This window comes from Notamacropus eugenii, chromosome 1, assembly GCF_028372415.1.
Source record: "Notamacropus eugenii isolate mMacEug1 chromosome 1, mMacEug1.pri_v2, whole genome shotgun sequence".
NCBI classification, from domain to species: Eukaryota; Metazoa; Chordata; class Mammalia; order Diprotodontia; family Macropodidae; genus Notamacropus; species Notamacropus eugenii.
Genome location: NC_092872.1, coordinates 504,887,805 through 504,906,116, shown reverse-complemented (window position 1 = coordinate 504,906,116; position 18,312 = coordinate 504,887,805). Strand labels below are relative to the sequence as shown.

The window sequence follows — 18,312 nt, the reverse complement described above, 5'->3', positions numbered from 1 at the left end:
CAGTTTCTTGGAACACAATAAGAGTAGGATCACTGGTGGACAGCAAAGTTATATGAGCAACCCTGAAAAGGGCTCAGTAAGTTCTAACACCAGAGGTACTAGTCCTCCATGAATACCCCAGACACTACATACACCTTCATAAAAACATGCACACACATATGTTAAGGTTTATGTTGAACTTGCCTAACAAATGATGACTAGCTGGAAAGAAAAGACCACATAAAGAAATTTATATTCTCAAAGTGGATGTGTATGTATGTGTGTACATGTGTGTTTGTGTAAGTGTATACGACAGAGAAAAAAAAGAAATTGGCTTACTTACTTCATTATCTCCTGCAATGTAGAAGGATATACTTTGGCTACCAAGATTAAAGTCAATCCAAAAGTCATCAAGTTTTTCATCTGAAGGTATCTGTAGCTAACAAAACCAAATAATGAAAATACAGACAATATCCCTAAAAGGACAATCACTTAAAATCACCCTTAACAATGACAACGAAAAATGATTGCTAAGCAAAATTAATGGATAAATATCTTCAAGTTAAATAGCTTGTTCACCAAATTCAGGAATATAAGAATGAGAGGGCACATCCATTCTTTCCACCTTCCAAGAGGTAACTTCAGGACAAAAAAAGCAGTGCTCTTTTTCTACTTTACACCAAAGGGATAGTGAACACTTGGAACTCTTAGATACTTCAAGATATAGTTCAAGTTGAAAATACACATACACACATTTTAAACATTTTTGAACATGTCTCACTTGTTAGGTACTATAATTTAATGTCATGAAATGCAAAAATGTTTTCCTATAAAATATCCTTTGGTAATATTCTTTGAAAAATAGCTAAACTAGATTGACCACATACTGCCATAAACTAGTGGCTACCCTTAATATTTTTATAGATTTGCAGTCCACAACTATCTGTGACACTTCAAAGATCGCTAAATCAAAAGAATAAAGACACTGAAAAATCTAACAAATTTATATTAAATGTTTAACATACCTCATATCTATTAAGAAATACTGATAAGCAAGGAAATGTAAAAACCCTGAAATAAAAAAAGATCATAATAAACAATAAATATTTAATTTAGTATAACCTATGTAAATAAATACATGAGAATTTCCAAAGTTTAAATGGAAATCAAGCAAGTCACAAAAATTCAAATAAGATATTTCCCAGCTTATCCATTGCTGTTTCTTTTTCCTAGATTTTTGTGGGAATGGATTTCTGTAAAGAAATTGAAACTGTCTTCATGTAAGACTGTCAACAACTTTGACTAAACTGACCAGCCAATGTCTTGTTATTAATTGTGAATATATTCTTGAGCCAGCGTACTCAATGTGGAGGATATTAGAAGTCCACATTCCTATGAGGGAAAAAATATAAGTGGTACCAAGTAGGAAGGCTTTCTGGATTTCAAAGATTTATTTCTAATTTAACACGATTTTGTGCATCTATCACCAATGATCAGAAAGCAATTTTATTTTCTATTTCAAAATAGACATTTATGTAGGGAGACTTTGGCTTGCTCTCACAACGTAAGAAATGCTTAAACAGTATTTATATTTTTGCCTCCAAGCAGAGGTAAAACAATATTTAATTTTGAACTGTTACTAAACTGGTAGACAGATTATCTATGTTAGGTTATTACTGAATGAGTGGCTGACCTTTTTCTAAATGATGTGTGATCAGAATGTCTTTTCATAAAATACTTTTTCGGTTAAATGTTAATTAAAACCTTTCCCTTTACTCTGTGCAGTAACATGCAAAAAATTAGGCAGGTCTTTTTACCTCACTAATATACTACTCATACACTACTACAATTTTCTAAAAGTCATTTCATCACAGTATTTTAGAGAGAGAGCAGCTAGATGGTACAGTGCAGTGGACAGAGTACCAGCCCTGCAGTCACGAGGATCTGAGTTCAAATCCAGTCTTAGACACTTAACTAGTTGTGTGACCCTGGGCAAGTCATTTAACCTCTGTTTGCCTTAATCCTCTAGAGAAGGAAATGGCAAACCACTCCAGTATCTCTGTAAAGAAAACCCCAAAACAGGGCAATAGATAATCAGATATGATTAAAATGACTCAAAAACAAATTTTAGAAACATTTTTATTCTGTTATACAGAAAAATTATTAACAGTGGAAAAATCATTGGATTGAATAACAAGACCTTGGTTCAAATCCCAGCTCTGCTATGGGTTACCTATGTGACTTTAGGAAAATCATTTAACCTCTGTGTAGGCTTTCTCATCCCTAATATAAGAAAATTGGATTAGATGAACCTTATTGTCTTTCTCAGCTGTTTATCTATGATTCTACTCCTAGTCAGAGTGGACAGACAACCTTGGGTTCTTGGAGGATATTCTAGAAGAACAACAAGGCCTCCAGTAGAATCTACCAACCTTAGAAGGACTTCCAAAGCCTAAGAAAGGTCAGGGTTACATTTCTTGTCCAAGAACTAGCCTAATTCATTTCAGGAAGGCTTATCACTAGGTTAGCTGCAGGATAATAAACTTTTTAGCCAGATCAACTCTTAAAAGTCATAAAGTTATAGAAGCTTGGCAATCTACAAACTTACATTCTCTTATCTCCAAGCATACCATTCACATAGTTGAGAAATCTCCTGCAGTCCTAGCAAGAAATAGAATTTCAAGAATTTTAAGGGAAACTTTTGGTTCATAGAAATTAACAAGAAATTCATACAAATAATATCTTTTTGTTCTTTACTTACTGTTTCAAAATCAGAATCTTTAATCCCTTTAAATGCATTAGCAACAAATTCCATTGAAAACCACTGATATGCCAGTTCTCGTCTTTGTTTTTCAGAGGTCATTCTACATAAAGCTTCTGTGATACCTACTTGAAAGTCATAATCTATAAAAACAAATTGCATTATAAATACATGATTAGAAAATAACACAAGTTATTTAAATGTTACCTATTTCAACCTTCATAAAGTATAAGTCAAAAACAATCAATAAGAGGCAGCTATATGGTACAGGTGATAAGAGTACTACTCCTGGAATGATCCAGTCTCACACACTTTCTATCTGTGTTACCCTGGGTGAGTCACTTAACTTCCAATTGCCTCCAGAATTTTTTTGAAAAATAAGAAAAGCAATATATATATACACACAGACATACATATTCTAAACTCCAACATAAACCAAAATGCCCTTTCATCATAACAGTGTATGAAAGATCTGTGACCACAGAAGTATAGAGAACTCTCCTCATCAAGACTAATCACAACTTGTCCTATGTCCTCAGAGTTGTTTTAAGTACATTTAGGTGACTTGAAGCAAATTAAGTGACTTGCTTAAAGTCACATGGCTAATAGGTATTACAGGCACATTTCAGACCAAGGCCTTCCTTACTTTAATCTTAGCACTCTATACGTAATGCCAGCTGCCTCTCTATTTAGGAATATACAGAATACCTAAAGTAACTACTGTCTAAACAATATATACACAAATTATATTTATCTCCCAAAGTATTATATTAACTATTTTCAAAGGATGTTAATCATTTAAAGACTACCATATTCCACAATTGTTAAAGGTATACTGTTCAAAAATAAGTGTTTTATACAACAGTGTAGAACTAAGTTTTTCTTTTTGTACAAAATAGTAATGATGATTATTCCAAAGAATTATTTTAAGCAAGCTGGTTTCTATAGTATGGAGATATCAAATCAAAAACTTCTTATGAAAGGAATTTTGCAAAATTAAAAATTAAATCTAGTTTTTTTCTATAAGATATTCTTAATAAAAACCCAGCTACGTCTAGTAAGCCAATGATTATACTTCTGAGCTTCTTTTAGAGACATTATTTTCAATTTAAAACTTTTTAATCTCATGAAACACCACTTAATGAACTACATTCCTTATTATTAAGGAATCTTTTTGCAAATTAGCCAGTAGGTTTCTATAACTAGTTTTAGGCCCAAGAAATATTTAGTATAATAGCATTGCTACCTATCTCAACTATTATTTCACAGTTCAAACTAATCTTTATTTATAAGCATTGAAGGTTCTCATTTCTAAGGTGAAATAATAATGATAAATATGTGACCCTATGCCTCCACTAAAATACTGTCCAATACCACATAATACATATAAAGAGTGTATGGCCTATCAGAATACAAATCCTTGTTAGTTCCCATGAAGTTGCAAAGTATAGGCTAGGGACAAACTCTATTATCTTAGAATTAACTTGGGTTCTAAGAGGTTCCTCACTACAAGGCTGGCAACCAGGTGATTAATTCTTTTGGTCACAGCAACTCATTAAAATTTTCTACTAAAAAGATACATAAAATAAATATTTACATAGAGCCTATTGTGTAAAGAACACTTAGCTAGAACCTACAAAGCTCCTTTTCTTCAAGGCGCTTACAGTATGGTAAGGAGATAAGACACCAACATAGATAACACTAATACACAGTATTATATAATAAGTCTATTACAAAATTATAGTACACAAGGATAGAAAGTGACATTTGAATGAGCTTTAAAGAAAGGAGAGGAGCTCAACATGCTGAAAAGAGAAATGGAGGGTACTTTAAGCATAGGGAAACAGTCCAAACAAAAACAAAATCAGGAGACCACAGTATAAGTTTGGAGAAAAAAAATGAAATTGGTCTGAAAATCTAGGCTATGTACAGATTATAAAAGGCATTAAATTCCAGATAGAAGAGATGGAGCTGACATTATCTTTACTGATGGAGGGGAATGCCACATAAAATCATAAGTATTCTGAAGTACGTAAATAATAATAATTTCCAGGCAGATATCATTATTTTATATTTTGAGAATTCATGAATTCCACTAAAAATATGGAGTAATTTCAGACATGAATATTTTGAAAGGATATCCTTACCCCCAGCATTTAATATCCGTTTCCCCATATCAATCCTGTGAATTAAAACAGGTTACATCACAATTTTTAGCATTTCAAGAACCACAGCACAGACTTTAACCTCTGCTCTTGAACATCCTAAGCACAAATAAGAAAAAAGTGCTTATTCATCACTACAATTTAGAATCTCATTACAACTTTACATATATGAACTGGCATGTGATTATGGACAATACAAAAGTAACTTATAAAAATCATTTTTTTCCTAAATCTAATTTGAAATTAAATGACAGTGTAAAGCCATAAGCATCCCTATTACTTATGTTACCCTCCCCCTTTAAATTCTTCATTTGATTCTCTAATTTAAAACAGAATAATAAAAATAAAATTCTTACATGATAGAAAAAATTTCTGGTTTGGAAATTATTTTCTTGGTATCTCGGGGCATGTTGTCAAGCATAGCATTCAGCTTTTTTATGGCCTAAAAAAGAAAAAAATGGTGCTCTCAAACATTTAATCTTTACACTAACAGTTTTCAAAATGGAGTCTGAGAACCTCTTGGAGTTGTGGGGACCTTTTCAGAGAGATCATGGGATCAAAACTGTTTTAATAATAACCCTAAGACTTTATTTGCCTCTTAAAATACTGTTCTCTTTTCTAACTACATATCTGTGTGAGACTGGATTTTCTTTGTATACTTCAAAAATACATTATTGCAACAGAGTGCACGAAGAAAGAGATACTAGAATCCTGACCTCTCCTATAAAGTCAGACATTAAATATATTTGAAAAAAAAAGATAGTTCCATTATTCTCACTATTTTTTGTTTTGTTAATAATTTTTTCATAAGGATATTTAAGTTACTATTTCATTATTTTAAATGAATAAATATTTTAAAATAAACAGAGATATAACCCATATAAACAAAAGTTCTTTGGGGTCCTCAATAATTTTAAAGGGGGTAAAGGGAGTCCTGAGACCAAAATGTTGCTTTACATAGTTAGCAAAACTTAAATATTTGGAAAAACATGCTAGAGAAATTAATACAAACAAAAATAAAATTTAAAACTTGTGGACAAGAGTTGTCACATTAAACTTTTAAATAATCATATTCTGTAACGGAAAAAGCATTAAAATGCAGAAGATGTAAATACAAAAAAAAAGGAGTCTTTATCCTTGAGTTTACAATATTGTTTTGGACATAAGTAAATATAATCTAACATTATTATTTGTATAACAAGGTATAATGCATATAAGAATACACTAATACATACTATATAATACATACACATATATACATATATATTATATGCATACATTAATACATATAATACGTATGTGAATACACTAATATATGTATTACACATACATATATACATGTGTACATGCATATTTGTGTATACATACAGTATATATATCTCAGATTGAATGTGTATATATACACAGATGTGCATGTCTCATATTATGTACACACACATACACACCCCACATTTTAAAGAGGCCTATTTTTTATTTTTTAGTATTTCAAACACTAAAGCAGTACCTTCAAATTCTGCTCTTAAACATCCTAAATCTCAAATCTGGCTTATCTACCAACTGTGATAATCTATAACATAATTAAATAACTATCATTATAAGACACTTGATTTCCAACAGTAACTCAGAACTTATGAAGAAATATTTTCAAGATTAGCACTGCCTGTAAAGCAGTTCCTCAGCTCAGATTAAATTTAGAATTTTTTTAAAAAGTCAACATATACCTTCACTGAGTTCTCAAAGGGTGTGACAGCATAATACAAATTTTGGCACATCCTACCAAGTTGGAAAGTCATCGAGAATAAGCCTGGTGACAAACTGCATATCTCCTGTTCAAGACCCAAAATATCAAAATCCAAAGAGATTCACTGCCAACAGACTGCGCAATGACTGATAAATTTATTCAGTCACAGCAACTCATAAAAACTATCTATTAAAGTGCAGGTTGTAATCTTTATCAGTAGAGGAAAGATATGTACTCAGAAATTACGGATCCTTGAAATTAAATTGCTAGCTTTCTAAAAGGAAAAGAAATACTTAATATTTTTAACAATATCACTCTGAAACCTTCTTTGAAATTTCAGAGAGTATTTTTGTGGAAAATCTTCAAGTCAAAAAGTAAAAGAAATAACATTACCTCCTGGTGAATACAGATAGGTATTCTCACGTCGACTACGAGGGTACAGATCCTCAAAATAAAGTTTTCCAGTACTTCCATTTTACCTAGTCAAAATTTTAAATTTTACTACTTTTGAAATTACTTTTAAAACATAATATATTTAAATGACTTCCATTTTCTCATATAAATTAACAAAAGCTAAGTGAGAAGTAACAGAAAGAACAGAACTAAAAAGGAGTAACAGAAAGAACATAGAACTAAAAGTGAGGTGAAAAGAACTCTAGATCTAGCTATGTGATATCAGACAAATCATTTAACCTAAGCTTCAATTTCCTCATCTGAAAAAAAGAGCTTTGAGTCCCTAAGTTACCTTCAACTTTAAAATACATTTTAGTAGAAATAACTGTAAATAGATCAATTTCTTTAATAACTTGGTTTTGGAAAACCTTTACTAGATAACTACCATTTTCACTGTATGTCTCTGCTCTCTAAAGCTCTCTATACTTACTGCCTCTTCCACTCTAAACTGCTTCTCAACGCTTTGCACTCTGGCTTCCAACTTCATCACAACTCAATCTCTCCAAAGTTGCCAATGATCTTTTAACTGAAAGATATGATGATGGTCTTTTCTCAGTCCTCATCTGTCTCAAACAATCTGCTACATTTGACATTGTTGACCAATCTTTTCCTACTGCATACGGTATCCTTTCTGGGTTTCCCTGATAGTGCTCTCTCCTGGTTTGCCTCCTACCTATTTGGCCACACCTCAGTTGCCTTTGCTGGTTTATTTATGGATGTTCCTCGAGGTTTTGGCTTAGGCCTTATTCTTTTCTCCTATACTTCCATTATCCTCATCAGCTCCCATGGGTTTAACCTTCATCTCTATGCAGATGACTACCACATTCATATATCCAGCCATACTCTCTCCCCTTAGTTTCACTCTTGCATCACAAAGTGTCTCTTGGGCATTCCAAACTGCAGGTCCTGGAAACACTGAACTCAGCATACTGAAAACTTAACACATCACATCTACCTCCAAAGGAGATTGACTCTTTTTAATGTCTATATTTCTATTGAAGGCATTACTACATTCCGGTTTCCTAGGTTTAAAACTTTGGTATTTTCCTAGACCCTTTACATTCCCTCATCTCATATATTCAATCAGTTACCAAATACTGCTGCTTCAGTCTTCATAATATCTCTCAGACATGATCTGTTCCTGCCAGTAATAAAGCTACCACCTTTAGATTCTCATCCTCTCTACCTTATATTATTGTAATAGCCTTCTAATTTGTCTTCCTGCCTCAAGTCTCTCACCATTCCAATTTATCAAGCATGCTGCTAGAAAAAGTAATTTTCCTTAAGGCCAGAACTAACCATGTAACTCCTCTAATCAATCAATTCAAGGAGATTCCTATTGCCTCTAGGATAAAATATAAACTCCTCTGTTTAGGATTTAAAGTCTACATGTTCTGGCTACAACCTATCTATCCAACCTCAATAAGCATTACTCACCTTCCCACAGTACAATCCAGCTAATCTAGTTATCTTTCTGTTCTTCACATACAACACTCCATTTTCCATCTTTGTGCCTTTGTATTGGCTGTTGCTAAACCTGGAATGTACTCCCTGTTTAATTCTACCTCAGAGTTCTTTTCTTCAAGACACAGCTCAAGTACCATTTTCTGCATGGATTATTTTGAGATAGTACCCTGCCTCCCAAACTACCATGTATTTAACTATTTCATATTTATTTGTATCTTTTCACTTATTATTCATTCCACATTTATTGTTCCCCCCTTAGATTGTAAACACTTAGCAAAGAATTATTTCTTTGTATTTATATCCCCAAGATCTAGCACAAATACTGGTATATAGAAGGCAATTAGTAATCCCTGTGAATTAATTAGATCAACATTAGCTGGCCCTATGTTCATCATTTCAGAACCCAGCAAACATTCAAGGGTTTTGAAGGATATAAATTGTCTGCAGTTTTCAGCTATTTCCTACACACACATATACATATACACACAAACATATATGTGTGTATATAGATGTATGTGTCTGTGTGTACATACATATTCACAAACACAGACACACATCTATAAAACTATTTATAGGTTACTAACATACTGGATAGCCACAAATCAAATGCTTATTTTTCCTAGCATGTAGGCCTTATGTTTTAAAGCCTGCTCTGGTACTTAAAATATTTTAAACTGTTGAATATGAAGCATTCACTACAGCATTATTAGAAATTACTAATTCATCATAATATATCCAAAATAGTAATTATCTAAATAACATCACTTAAATCCTGTTCTTTTAGCATACCTTCATTATTGATATCATGAACAGTCTGAAAGAAAAAAGTGATCAATTTGTAATTGACTACTTTATACTTAATAGAGTTCATATTACAAAATTTATGTTATAAAATGCTATTGAAACATTATAGAGAATTTGGGTAGATTTTACAACTTTTCAACTAAAAATAAAATGAGCATTTAATTATTTTGCTAGGATAGTTTATAAAACCTAGATTGAATGGCTATCCTACACCTTATATTAGTACATTTTTAATTTACAAGGTATAGAGTAAACAATTTGCTGTAATTATCACGAGTCTGGTAAAATTACTTTAAAAGGGGGTTTATTTTATTTTTTACCATTAAGACATCAAAGAAATCTTCTATCAGATTCATCATGGCTTCATTTTTTTCATTCTTGTTATTTAAAATAATCTCTTTGGTTTTTTCAAACCAGGCCACCATGTAAAGGGGAAAAAAAAATTCAATTTAATTCAACATTTTTAGGCATATACTATCAGCAAAGCACTGTCTTATATGCTTCCAGGAATGTGTACAAAGATATGTTTAATAGAATATAAAAGAGGGAAAGGAGAGAACTAGACAAAGTGCTTTAAGAACATTTGAATGAGCGACACCTCCAGAAGCGATCAGAATCAAGGAAGGAATATGGAAATGTGACATCTAAACTGACTTGAAGAAAGTGAAAGTTGTAGGCACAGGTCAGGACACAGTACATTCCAAGCATGGGGAACAGCGTGTGCAAGTACAATGCAGCAGAAGACAGTATTTTAAACTTGGAAACAGCTGCATGGACAGTAATATAAAGTTGGAAAGATGGTGGTGAGACCTAAGTATCAGTATAAGGATTTTTACATTCTATATACACGTAATCATAAATTAAAGGTTTCTGCGCAGGGGTTTTTTGGTTTTTTAACCAAATTAAATTAAATTTTTAAATTGAATTAAAGGTTTTTTCATATGTTCATTTCATATGTTAAAGAATTATTTTGGTAGTTTTAAGAAGGCTAGGATGGAGAGGAGATAATAATTTATATAAAATCATGAAGCATTGTTATTACAAAAAAGACCTAAATAAATTCACATAAAAATTAAAACCTTGTTAAAACCTAAAACTTAAGCGGTGGCGATGGGGCCTAAAATAAGGAAATGACAGTGTGAACTGAGAATGAAAGAGAAATGAGCTATAGGTAGAACGGAAGCAAAAGAACTTGACAACAGGATGAATGTGGGGGGTGAACGAAAAGGAAGAAATCAAAGATGACTCTAAGGTTTCAAGACTGATAATTAGAAGGATGGTAGTACTATAAACAGTAAAGTTTTCTGGAAAGGGGGTAGTAAACTAGGAGGAGTAAATTATTAATTCAGTTTTAGAAATATGGGGCCAAGGGGCTGTGGAATAACTATGACTAAAAGATTACTGAAGATGTAGAACTGGAAGTAAGGTGAAAGATCAAAGATAGCTATCAAAATCTGAGAGTCATTTGAAAAGGGTTGATAACTGAAGCCACAGACACAGATAAAATTATTAAGGCAAAGAACTATAAAGAGAGAAAAAGGAATCTTGGAAGAAACCCACATCTAAGATACTGGGGAGAATAAGAAATAGCAAAAGCTATTGAATAGAAACAGTCAGACAGGTAGAAAAGATCAGGGTCACACTCTGCATCTGTTCTTATGCCTTGTCTCAACCCCATGGAACAAGATGTCCCCTGTTACAACTCCAACTCTGCTTTCCTGCCTCCTTTTATGTGTTGTCCCCACATGCCAGATTATAAACTCCTTGAGGGCAAGGACAGTCTTTTTTTTCATTAATTATATCCCCAGTGCTTAGCACAATGCCTGCCTGGCACATAGCAGATGTTTAATAAAAGTTTATTGGATTGACTGGATTGGAACAAAGGGGAGAAATGGATAATGAATGGATAATTTCTAGGAGAAATGGATAATGAATACCAGAACTGAAACTCTCCCCCGCCCAAAAAAAAGTAAGAAAGAAAAAAAAGGTCAAGGAAAATCCGAACTGAGAAAAGAACATAAGATTTAGCAATTAACAGAACATTGTTAACATTTAAGAGTACTATCAATAGAACAGGTAGGTTGGAAGCCAGATATCAAGGAGTTGAGGAAACAGAAGCTGCAAACATAAAATAATAACATAATAACTTTAGCATTTGCAAAGCATTTTACAATCACATGTAGTAGACTATATATCTGGTACCTTACTACCCCATAGGCATACATAATTTTTCTTTATCTCATTTGAGCCTCAAAACAACCCAGTGAGGTAGTTACTATTATTATTCCCATTTTAAAGATGGGGAAAATGAGGTTGAGAGAGTAAGTGACTTGCCCAAGGTCACACACCTGATAGGTGTTTGGGACGACACTCAAGTGTTCCTGATTTCAAGTCCAGAACTCTGAACTATACCAAGCTGCCTATAACATATCCTTTTTCTTGGAATTTAGCAATGAAATGGAGGACATATATAAGATATTGCTACAAGATGTTAGTATTAAGGGGAGGTATTTTAAAGGTAAGAATGATAGGCACATGTTTTAAGGTAGGGAGAAACAACCTATAATTTGGATATGCTTCAACAAAGATACAATTTTCTTAAAAATTGTTGTTAAAACTGACTGTTCTTGACATTTTACTTTTTAGGATATATTTTGCTTATAATATACTTATCTTTTTGACTAGCCCTTGTTTTATCATTACTACAAGTCCAGCTTCCCCAAATATGCTGATATTTTTGCCATATTTTCCAAGAGAATTTAAAATAGTTGAAATATTCTGGATATCTTTTTTGTTAAGTTCCTGAAACAAAACAAAATAGTAAATATCTTTTATATGTAAAAGATATTCAGTGAAATAAATCAAATAATTTTTCATTGTACACAATTAATTCCAGTCAAGATACAGAAACAATAACAAGTATTTATTATCCACTTACTAAAAGATACTGCATTAGACCCTAGAATAACATGACAAGAAATAGTGCCTGCCCTCAAGCAGTTTATAGTCTACTGGGGGCAAAACTATACATACATAAAGAAATATAAAATATAGAAAAGAAATACAATTTTTGTGAGAATACTAATAACTGAGAGGTGTCAAGAAAACTTTTGTGTAGAAATTTGGTTGAGCCTGAGCTGAATCTGAAGAGAGATATCAATTCTAAGAGGTGGAGAGAACATTTGGGTATGGGGGATAGCTTCAGAGGTGGGAGAAAGCATCATGCAAGGGGAAAGACAAGTAAGTCAGATTAGCTGCAATATAGTATATGTAGGGAATAATGTAAAATCTGAAAAGAAAGGTTAGACTTAGATTTTGAAAGATTTTAATGTGAGAAAGGAGTTCATATTTAGCCACAGAGGTAACAGAAAGCAACATGGACAATCTGGCAGCTGTATGGAGGATGAACTGGAGAAGGAAAGCTACAAGCCAAGAGTTCAGCTGGGAAGCTATTGCAATAGTTCAGGGAAGAATTTAAAGAACCTATTGTGGTCATGTGAGTGGAAGATATAGTCGAGATAGAACCAACAAGACTGGATTGATTGGATATGGGAGGTTAGGGAGAGTGAAGACTCAATCCTAAGGCTGGTGATTAGAAAAATGGTGATGTCCTCAAAAGAAAGAGTGACTTTAGGAAGTTTGAGGGTTTTGAAGGGTTTGAGGGTTTGGCAGGAGAAGGAAAGAAAATTAATTTCATTTTCCACCAGGTGAATTTGAGATAGCTTTGAGGTAACAGAGTAGAACTATGCGTCCAGCAACTAAAAAGGCAGCACTAGAGCCCTGGAGCTAGACTAATGCTGGATAAGTAGATTTGGTAGACATTTGAACAGATAATAAATAAATCCACTGAATTAGATTCTTGACAGTATATGTGGTTTTGTTTCGTGTTTTTTTTTTAAAGGGCCCAGAACTGAGCTTGAGATACATACATAGGTAGGAAACAGATCACAGATAAAAGATCTAGCAAAGGAAATCACTCCTCAGAGTGATCAAACAAGTGCAAAAACCTGTAAAAACTAACATTTGAAAAAATCTGAAAGAAGGTATTATGCAGGAAAAGGGAGTGATCAACAGTGTTAATGCAGAGTTCAAGAAGGCTGAAGATTGGGAAAAAGCCATTGATTTGGCAGTTAAGAAATCCTTGGTAACCTACGGATAGCAGTTTTACTCCAGTTGTATAGCTGAAAACCAGACTGCAAGGTGTGAAGATAAATAGAAGACAATGAGTGTAAATTGCTTCTTCTAGGATCTCAGTAGTGAAGGAGAGGATATAGCAAATGATAGCTTAAGGGGATGGCGTGGTAAAATAAAGATAGTAGACATCTGAGCATGTCTACAGGTAGCAAAAAAGGATCCAAATGAAAGCGTCAATAAGAGAAACTGAAGATTAGAGAGTCTGGAGGGGGAATTATGAAAGAGACAAGCTCTAGTAAGGGATGGGAATGTTGAGGTCAGGTATCCATAATGTTGAGGTCTGGGGTGCTTGATATTCCAAAATACTGACATGCCAAGTCCTGCCAAATGAATTAGACTCAAGCCTTCTTTCAGCCAAAGTAAAACAAAGTTGATTCAAGATTTGCCATATTGGGTTGACTCTTAACAAGTCTAACCATTTGTAACACTTGTATTGACAAGCGGGCCAGACAGAAGCAGAGCTGGATTGAATCTGAGAGCCTTCATAGAGGAGAGATGAAACTTATATACCGAAAGACTATGGGAGGCATCTGGGGATGGTCTAGTAGTCTGGGAGGAGGGGTTGAAGGAGGATCTTGAAGGGACTGGGGTAACTAGTGATGTAATCAAGGGTGGGAAACAGCTGGTGGCAATCTGGAGGCAACAGACAAAGGAGGGTCAGGCTACTTAAAGAGTAACAGATTTCGGTATGAAAAGACAGACTGAGTGGGAAGATTCAAGGAGGTTCCCAGAGTCTCTATCCCATCTTTAACAAGGGAACAAGTAGAAGACTTAGCTTGGGCCAGGAAAAGTCACCTCTTTTTCAGAGACTGCATCAAAAGAAAAGAGAATGTTGAGTTAGGGGAAAAGGTAAATGGTGAAATCATTTGAGGAGGAAAGGGAGTTCACAACAACTGATCTCTATTTCTAAGTAAAATATAAGACAAATTCCTCTGCTGGTTGGAGGTATGCAGGGGGGGAAGTGATGGAATATTATTTAAGAGGTATTATTAATTTTCAATATTTAATTTTATTTTTAAAAATGCTCTTTTAAAGCTAAGAACTGGAAATCAAAGGAGTGCCCATCAATAGGGGAATGGTTAAACAAGCTGTGATATATGGTTATGACAGAATATTATTATGCTATAAAAAAATGACAAGCAGGATGATTTCAGAGAAACCTAGAAAGACTTACATGAACTGATGCAAAATGAAGTGAACAGAACCAGGAGAATGTTGTACACAGTAACAGCAATATTGTCCTATGAATAACTAGCTATTCTCAGCAATACAATGAACCAAGACAATCTCAAAGGATGAAGAATACTATCGGCTTCCAGAGAAAGAACTGATGCTGTTTGAATACAGATTGAAGCATGCTATTTTTCACTTTCTTTCTTACGTTCTTTTTCTTTTATTCAAGTCTTCTTGTACAAAATGACTAACATGGAAATGTTTTACATGACTGCACATGTACACCTATATAAGATTGTTTACTCTCTCAGGGAGAGGGGAGGAGAGGGAGGGAAGGAAAGGTTTTGGAACTCAAAACTTAAAACAAAAAGTGTTAAAATTATTTCAATATGTAATTGGGAGAAATAACATGTACATATGTGTATGTATGTATATACATACATACATACACATATGTGTATAAAGATTATGTTTAAGAGGTTAATAACAAAATCAATCTAAGGTTTTAAACCTCATGTATATCTATATAAAAACTAGTTAAAAAGTTTAAAAATGAGTCAAGCAATAGTTTTATATGCTCAGTATCAAACAACTAGCTAAACCATTTTCAGCAAAGATACTGGTCAATATGGTAATCCTGTGCAGACAAAGAATTTTGCATATTTTACTTGGAAGAATCAAAACACAAAATGTTTTCTTCCTAAGTTAAGCAAATATTTCCAAAGTTTTTAAATCATTTTGGTCAAAAAATAAAGCACTTTAAAGATGTTTTAAATAGGTATTTTTAAGCAAACTTATTATTTGATTCTTATAATGGCAATTATCCTTCTGCTAGGAACATTTAAACAAAACGGTCACTTGTTAACAGTGGTGTGACACTGTCTTTTTTTTAGAATTGAAATTTTACCTTGCACATAAGGTTGTCCAACTTGCTAAAAAACTGTTTGGTGCATTTAAGTATGATATCTTCATAATTTTCCATCTGCAGAAACTGTTCTAAAGGTTTGAAGTCATTTTTTCTTAAAGCTTCATCTATGCATTTTTCCAACTGCTAAAGAAAGAAATGGGTGCTGTGACATAGTTAAATTACAAATCAAAACCAAATTAACTAACCTTTATACTCAAAGTTTTACAAACATTTCTCTATGAAAATTTCATAAGAACTGATACATATTACCATTGATTCCTATAAGGATAATAATAACCCAACCACATTTATGTACTACTTTATTTATAATGTCAAGTCTTAAAGATGGATGAAGATAGAAAATCGTTTTGCCAGTAATAAAACTTCTTCATGGAGGAGTGGAGAAAGATTCATCAGTGCTGATTTGTTTTTTTTCTTCTCAAGTTGCTAATCCAACTTTATGTTGAAACTAATAAATTTAAGGCAAAAGAAAAAAATGGTTTTGGAGAATGAAGTGATATTAGTGAAGCCAATTAAATTATTAATTAAGCAAATTAAAACCATGCCCACAGAAAATTTTAGTTGTTTTTTATTTCATCAAGGTTTACTGCCCATCTACATTATCCTCAGAAGGTTTTAGATATTAAATGAAGGAAAATGCATCATCAGTCAGGAAGCATCATTAAGCAAACATATTAACAGATTTGACTATAACACTAATCATATGTAAAATTTACATGGAAGAATTTGCTATTGTTGACATTAACTTTAGGTCCATTATAAGCAGTAAGAACTTTAGAAAGTACCAACCAATAGAAAACTGCATAAACACTTAAAAACAAACAAAAAACACCAAAGCTAAAACAGAAGGATGTAATACATATAAACTACAATTATGTAAGAAGAAAGGTGGATGAAAATGAATGGTAAAGAGTGGAAGAATACTGATGGGAAGTTAAGTAAAAGAATTGAAAAACTAGTGGGATACTTTATGTTTTAAAATGAATTTTAATGTAAGTAGTTGCTAAGCAGTTACGTGGTGGTATTGATGTTCCACGTTGTGTTTTTTTAAATTAATTAAAGACAATCTTTAGCTATAACTCATTAATTGAAAAAAACTTCATTAAGTTCATATATGTGGAAATATGTCTTCTTTGAAAAAACCTGATGTACAAGAATCCATATATGTAGTAACAATCAGGTGGTGATTTTTTTTTTTTTTTGCAGTTTAAAAGGCTCTATGACAGGGTCACTTCTAAATGGGAAGCTATAAATTGATTTAATATAATTTTCAAGAACATCACATAAAATAAAGCAAAGTACTTGAAATGACAGGTTTGAACATATTAAATATTTAACACTTTATAGTTATTTATACAAATCGGTCTTTGTTAGAAGTATATAGACATATCAAAATATAAAACTTCCCTAATTATAGTTTTAAAATTAAACATAACACAATCTTATAGTAACCTGTAACAACATACCTTAAGTTCAGGTCTCACTGGCATTCTGGCAACTTCAATTAACTAAACTGTACAAAAATATCTGAAAGAAAATATAAGTACAACTATTTTCATAATTCCACTGAAAATGATTATGGTCTATGTAACATTTTAGAATTTGGTAGACACTACTGAATACCCAAACCAAAAACTATTTTGCTTTTCTTTAAAACTGTATTAGTTTCAGGCTTGTTTTTAGGAATCAAATCACTCATATTCATTTGGACCAAGTAATGTAAGATTTTTAGAGATGAAAGGGACCATGGAGATTATTTGACTCCCTCATTTTTATATGTTGGAAAACTGAGACCAGAGAAGGAAAGTGAATTGTTCTATCATGTCACATAGCTATCATAACTAAAATCAGTTTCCTGACTCCTACTGCTCTACCATTTCCACTACTATGCTATATTCCTTCTTTGAGCTTATAAGGATCCTACTTTGGAGACAAGGACCAAAACTAAAATTGATTCACCTCTATTCAAATTAAATATAAAAATGAAACTGAATTACTAATAAATGCATAGAAAGATCAGGAGACAAAATGAGAAAGTTAAACCTTTAGGCAGATGGAAAAGAAAAGGAGAGAAAATTTTTTTTCAAGCAAATTAACCAAAAGAGGGGAGCAGCTGAGAGCTCCTGCTACCAAATTAGGGGTTATAGACTACTCATCAAAAATTCTCAACTTCAAACCGCAAATTAAGTAGGAGAGAATATATAATGTAATAATCTTAACTTTTTCAGTCATTACTACTCTTGAAGATAAAATCAGGCCTATGAAAAGGTTGAAGGGGACAACAAATTTCCTGTCAAGTACTGCAATGTGGGAGTCTTACAATTTCTGGTCAATTGATTAGCTTTGTCATTTGACAAAATCTTTTTTCTTGCTTTAGGCATTCACCTCCTCCGAAGAGCCCAAAATTGAGCTGTCACTGTTAGGAAAACGGGATCTCAGTGTCATTGGATTTGGAATCAAAAGACATGGGTTTGAATTCTGCCATCCGTACTTATTACCTGTGTGACCACGGGCAAGTCACCTTCACCTCTCTAGGCCTCAGTTTCCACGTCTGTAAAACGAGGAAGGTGGGTCAGGGTGTTAAGGCCCCTTCTACGATCCTAAGATTCTCCTCCAGAAACGGGACCGAAAACGCAGTTATTCCGAA

At 33.0% G+C, this 18,312-nt stretch overlaps 1 protein-coding gene across 15 annotated transcripts in view; it reads right to left on the bottom strand.

The window, feature by feature from the left end:
• SYCP2 (synaptonemal complex protein 2) overlaps positions 1–18,312 on the bottom strand; it is a 101,858-nt gene that overhangs the window by 81,888 nt on the left and 1,658 nt on the right. For 6 of the 15 annotated variants that reach the window (XR_011972318.1, XM_072633385.1, XM_072633384.1 and 3 more), the window contains exons 2-13: positions 17,132–17,192; positions 15,645–15,788; positions 12,044–12,172; positions 9,691–9,795; positions 9,356–9,380; positions 7,040–7,125; positions 5,262–5,347; positions 4,888–4,922; positions 2,741–2,883; positions 2,588–2,640; positions 1,005–1,050; positions 323–418 (exon numbers count right to left, since the gene is read on the bottom strand). Coding sequence is in view for 14 of the 15 variants with exons in the window: in XM_072633385.1 (XP_072489486.1) it covers positions 323–418; positions 1,005–1,050; positions 2,588–2,640; positions 2,741–2,883; positions 4,888–4,922; positions 5,262–5,347; positions 7,040–7,125; positions 9,356–9,380; positions 9,691–9,795; positions 12,044–12,172; positions 15,645–15,788; positions 17,132–17,155 (972 nt within the window). In the remaining variant the exon portion in view is untranslated. The other 9 variants (XM_072633389.1, XM_072633387.1, XM_072633393.1 and 6 more) reach the window with 6 other exon arrangements.